General features: G+C 36.9%; 1 protein-coding gene across 2 annotated transcripts in view; it reads right to left on the minus strand.

Moving 5' to 3' along the window:
* spata17 (spermatogenesis associated 17) overlaps nt 1–4,737 on the minus strand; it is a 50,447-nt gene extending 45,710 nt beyond the window's left edge. For both annotated transcript variants that reach the window (XM_029258769.1, XM_018759189.1), the window contains exons 1-5: nt 4,663–4,737; nt 4,233–4,298; nt 3,114–3,195; nt 2,087–2,137; nt 341–444 (exon numbers count right to left, since the gene is read on the minus strand). In XM_029258769.1, coding sequence (XP_029114602.1) covers nt 341–444; nt 2,087–2,137; nt 3,114–3,195; nt 4,233–4,298; nt 4,663–4,730 — 371 coding nt within the window. In that variant the 5' untranslated portion in view covers nt 4,731–4,737. The remainder of the gene's footprint in view (nt 1–340; nt 445–2,086; nt 2,138–3,113; nt 3,196–4,232; nt 4,299–4,662) is intronic.
* Between the last annotated feature and the right edge of the window lie 1,263 nt (nt 4,738–6,000).

The raw sequence follows: 6,000 nt of genomic DNA on the forward strand, positions 1-6,000 counted from the left end.
TTACTGAAGTGAACCGGTGCTTGAGAGTGACAGCGGCAACATGACCGAGCAATCTTGTTCAACTGTGAGCCAAACCCACACAATTTTCATTTCTAGGATAGCTGTTATGAATGTAAATGTAGTTAGCTCCTACTAAACTCTGGAGAAATTACCCAAAAATGACTCTGCAGCTTCACTTAAACTGGGTTGTTGGGGCAGTTAATCATTTCAATATCTGTCATCCTTTTTAATTTATATTTTCATATCGCATATTTCCATTTTTCTTTGTTAGCCACCTTGGACAAAGGCATCAGCTAAATAAAGAATAATAACCGAAAATATTGCTTTGTGCCCATCTTACCTCACTTGTTCATTCTTTATTGTTAATCCTTCCAGATACCTCTTCAGTGCGTAGTAATTATGTATGTACTTCCGTACATAATAGCCTCTCCACCTTCTTTGTATCTGATTGATGGCATCATGTCAAAAACAGGGGAAAGGAAAAAAATAAATATATACATCGGGAGATACTTTTTAATTAAAACAAAAAAAAAAATTGCAGTTACTAGTAATGACGGAGTATTACTTTACAAAAACATACTTGGGTCTTTGGTCTTTTGACTATATTGGCAACTGTTCTGTTGCATAACTCTAAACACTGAACAAGTTGTTATGCAAGTAATGAAATATGGAGTTGAGCTGTGACGGTAGGCTGATTATATCGACGGACTACGATTAAACAACCTCGGCTCCACAGGTCAATTCATATTGAGTTAACTCCAAAGAATGTAATCAATAGAGAAGAGTTTGTTGACACATGTGGAGGAGGTGAAACTGCTGTGGGATAGGGGCAGAAAGACTCTGAGGAAAGAGTTAGACCTAATTGACTGATGTCAGGTCCAAACAAGGGGAACATATGTCCTTCACACTAACTAGGGGAATAAAGAAATTGCTGGTATAAAAAAAGAAAAGAATTTGCAATTGATCAGCACTCAGTAGATAATTCTAAATAAAGTAATTGCTGGCTCAGAAGCCAGGTTCTTGGTGACCTTTTATACCAGTGAAATCAATGATGCATATTATTCATTTAGGTGGCAGAAAATCTAAGGACACTTGTAAACACTGGTATCTATCTCCTTTAATGAACTGGCCTTCAGTAAAGAGCATCATAATTAAGGCATTCCTGAAAGGGGTAAAATATTATGTAAATGTATAATCAGAAGTGATTGTATTTTTTCTCATTGTAAAAAAAAAAAAAAAAAAAAAAAAAAAAAAAAAAAAAAAAAAAAAAAAAAAAAAAATTATATCCTTTTTAATTCTAAGGAGCCCGTATCAATATAAAATTAGCTCTGCCTGTTAAAATAGTAACAAGCTATGACCTCATATAAAAAGAAAAGTGTAACACAGATCCTTTCTGTTGTATTTATTGTAAAAAATAAAACAAATTTAAAAAAAAAAACATTAATGACAGCATTTCTACTGCTGAACTGATGCTGAAGTTTTCTTATTTTCAAGTGAAATTTCGAACAGATCAATGCTGGCCAAGTGGTGGACTCTTGTAAAAGGATAAGCTTACAATATCAGCTTTTACAATTTCACTTGGGAGGAAAGACGTCTGTAAAGGAAATGTAAAATATATGGTTTTAATGTAAGTTACCCCTCACAAAAGTGCCAAAATATCACTCAAAGTCTTTTTGATTTATAGCTAGGGAAATTGGCAGAATACTTATCAAACCACAAAAATTTAGGCTTCTCACTTACATCATGGCCATGATTCTTGCAATGACTTTAATCTGTTTTGCAAAACTGATCTAGATATTCTTTGAATTAACAGAAAAGCATTTCTTCATGATTGCATTAGCATGAGCTACATAAACGTGTTATGTGTTCAGTTAAAATGTACACATCGTCTACATGCTGGTAAAAATACTACCATCCACATGAAAATCATTGTCCACTTAAGCCTGTAATGGTTATTTTTATATTTGACTACAGCTGGTATTAGGTACATTAAATATCTGTGTGCTCATTACATGGGAATTACATTTTATATGTGTAACAAGTATGTGTGACTTTTTACATGTGTCACAAGTGGAGCTATATTTACCCTGATGGCCATCTCATTGTAGAAGTTCATCTTCATAACAAAATACGCTTTCTGCAAATTACGAAAAAGATGGCGTTACAACACAGGCTCCCATATCCTGGCCTTCTGATCTCTCCGGCACTGAAGCAAGAAGATAAAACCTCTTTATACATAATACATAACTGTCACAGAAGCGCTGTAAAGGAGAGAAAAGGAACGACGACGGGAGTCAGATTTGTATTGAAGGGACATGGCTTCTCCTTAATACATAATGCAGACAACAGCAGAGAAAAAATCCATGGCAGTCAAGCTGAAAACTAATGGAGATATATGATGGTAAAATGCTCTCCGCTGAGTTTGATAATCAATGGTGCTCCGCTGAGGACGGACTAACAAAGGAAAGAATATTCACACTGGGTGATGACACCCACTATTGTATGATTTATTCACTGGAGCACATTTCAGGAGAAAACTTGTGAGCAACATAAAAGGAATTCATATTTCAACATGTCTGCTTTAATAATAACAAAAAGAAGGAGTAGGAGGGAGAAAAAAAATATCAAACAGACTTTGCATTCAGCCTAAATCAAACACGAGGTTAAAAGTTCAAATCGCATTAGAAAAGTGCGTTGTCTCCAATCCAGAGATGGAAATACACATTTGTTGTTTTCCAGATGTGCAACAGTTTTGTTTTATTATTTAATATCTGCTTCATGAAAAATATTAAATGTTATCTGACTTGCCAAATTCCATTCAAAGTAAGTTGCTTGTAGAGCACTGAAAGTGTACTATACATTTATCAAAAGATTTGGTTTAATGTAATGCTGTGTTTAGCACTGTTGCATAAATAATTAAAATCTTTAAGATTTCCAAGAACTTTGATCTGAGAATGGATTGCTGTTTCTAATGTTCATAAATTCTTACCGAAAAGTGAGAGTACACAAGTGGTTTTCAATTGCCTTTTACATCCTGTGAGGTTTGACAATACTTGCCTTTGGGATGTCAAGACTAGTAAAAATATTTTATTGGGTCTAAAAAGCAAGCTCACCTTCACCATTTGCCTGAACTGGTTTCTCGCTCTAAAACCACGCCATACTTTCTGTATAATTGTTGCCTTTCTGTGCAGAAGTCTGAAAACATACAGAATAAGCACATCAGAATGTATCTTATTCATCCATTTAGATTAATAAACATTTTTTTCTCTGCACGAGCAATTTGGATTTTGTGCCGGCTAATTCACGGAGTGCATTAGAATAAACATTTATTTGTATTATCCAATAACGTCCATAAGAGTTAGTTTTAAAATCTTGTTTTCATGCAGTTTTCCAAGTAGAATTTGTTTTAACTCCCTTGTAGATTCTCTACTGTTAACCCTCAATGATACAATTTCTGCACATAGCAATTATGTACTAATTTAAACTCGCCACTTAGAAGCTAATTTTAGCTAATTATTTACAACATGTGATAATTTACTGTGGCAAACATGCCACCTGAAAAAAATGCCTCTACTGTCTGTGTACTGTCTATAGTATGGTATAGTACCACAGTACCATATATTACATGCTTTACACTCTGCCTTGGATGAGTGCACTATTGTAAATTAGAGGATTGGAGTTGCTGACTTCATGGAAACAAAGCAGAGAAAACAGAAGCAAACTAAAATTGCTTCTAGCATTTTCAGTCAGTCCTCAATAAATTAAATTACTTAGGGGCACAGTTGTCAAACTGTATTTTAGATTCCTCAATGAGCCTACAATCAAAAAAAAAGTTGGCTAAATGATCTCTTGGGCACAAAGTGAAAAAGTTTATCAGTGCAATTTCATAGCATCTAAAGTTATTAATTGCTCACGGCGAAATAAAGGTTTATAGAAAAAGATATCAATGGTTTCCAGTGATTAGATAGATACATTAGGGAGGTCAGCGAGATGCCTGCCAATCAGAAGGACCTGGGTTCAAGTCCCACAGGTGCTGTAGGACCCTGGATCAAGGTACTGACTCTACAAGGATGCAGCTGAGGAAGGCCAGCGTGATGTACAAAAAAGGGTACATTATTACCATAGCTGGCGACCCCACACTGCGAGCTCTTGGACAAAGATTTCAGCCACACGAGCAAAGTTCTCTAAAGATAAATAAACGGTGGGGAAGGAGAGTGCACGTGCTGCCTTACCTGAGACGAGCTCGCACCTGGCACCCCCTGAACCAGCTCTGCAGACGGACAGCGGCGCTGTGCTCTCTGCACGGGCACACGAAACACGTTACGCGCGCGCACGCGCGCACACACACACACAGAACAACAGAGCGCTCTACAACAACAAGCCTACCGCTGCGCACACATAGCGAGGGAACTTTACGAACTGTGCTTTGTTACCACATGATGACGCCGGTGTCTGTCGCTGGTCACTCTGTTGGTCTGTATAGTTATTCTGAAGCAGAATATTAATTAAAACACCGCGTGCGTCTGTCCTGCTCCGGACACACAGCTTCGACCCCCCGATTTTAACTTTAGTTTTCATTAAGCGCACAGCAGTTGTACACGTTAAAAAGGACCTCGATTCTCTCCAATGCATTTCGGCTAGAGCACAAGTGCTATAACGTACCTGTTTTCTATGACATGCTCTTCTTTTATTCCTTCAATTTGACGTTGCAGCCACTCGAGCCTGGCCATGTCGCTCCGCGTGCGCGCGTTGCCATGGTGACGGCAGGCCGCCAGGCGGAAGTTTGCTGCTAGATTATACATGCACAGCTTTACACAAGTGCTATAAGTAAGGATTAATAGCACAGACATTAAAAACATTACCCAGTGTAGTATTAGATAATCGTGGCGAACAACGATGGATCAAGTTTCCTGAAGTTTGATATTGGAAAAACAAGAGTAGTAGCTGGAAACAATATAACTAATTAAGGTATAACACAATAATTAAATAATGAGAGTAATAAACGCATGCAACAAAGTATCCCTGCAGTCTTCTATTTAAATGCATGCTTTACTGAAGTTATAGCAATATGTTGCAATATTTTATATCACACTGGCCAGCAGGTAAGTCCCCTATATTATTATTATATTGACTTATCTAGAGAGGCTCTTCTCCAAAGTGACTTCCAATTAACTCTATGTAGTGTTATCAGTCCACACACCTTATTCACCAAGGTGACTTACACTGCTAGATACATTACTTACACTAGGTCACTCATCCATACAGCAGTAAAACACACTCCCTCTGTCACTCACACACTAGGGGCGAACCTGAACAGCATGTGGGAGGAAACCAGAGCACCTGGAGGAAACCCACACAGACAGAGGGAGAACATGCAAACTCCACACAGACGGAGTGGGGATCAAACTCACACTCTCTCACACCACCCAGGCACTGTGAAATAGCAGCACTACTTACTGTGTCACCGTGCCACCTGATATTTATTATTATTATTATTATTATTATTAGTAGTAGTAGTAGTAGTAGTAGTAGTATCATCAATAATAATAATAATAATAATAATAATAATAATAATAATAATATGCCCTTTTAATTTCCTATTTATATAAAATAATGTTGTTTTCCGCTGGTTTGGATTTCTTTTAAATTTAAAGAATTGTCAGTTATCCAGTGATCTTATATTGAGAGGTTGCTTCTATACCTCAGAGCTAAGACAGACAAATATTGGCATATTGTACAGATATAAATATGTCTGTAATTTCTTGTTTTAATTTACATTTCCTGTAGTTTAGGAATACAATACTTCCACAATCGTATAACATTTTGGACTATTTCCAAAATAGTCAAAGTCAACAATTTCCAAATAAAATGGAATGAAATGTCTTTCCCTGTAGTTTTCCACAAAGTTTTCAGAGTTCTTAATAAGACTATAGCACCAGCAACTTCCTTGAGATGTTTCCATTGGTCACGTTTAGCAGTTTTAAGGGCTGTCAGATGGGA

Source organism: Scleropages formosus, chromosome 15 (assembly GCF_900964775.1).
Source record: "Scleropages formosus chromosome 15, fSclFor1.1, whole genome shotgun sequence".
Taxonomy (NCBI): domain Eukaryota; kingdom Metazoa; phylum Chordata; class Actinopteri; order Osteoglossiformes; family Osteoglossidae; genus Scleropages; species Scleropages formosus.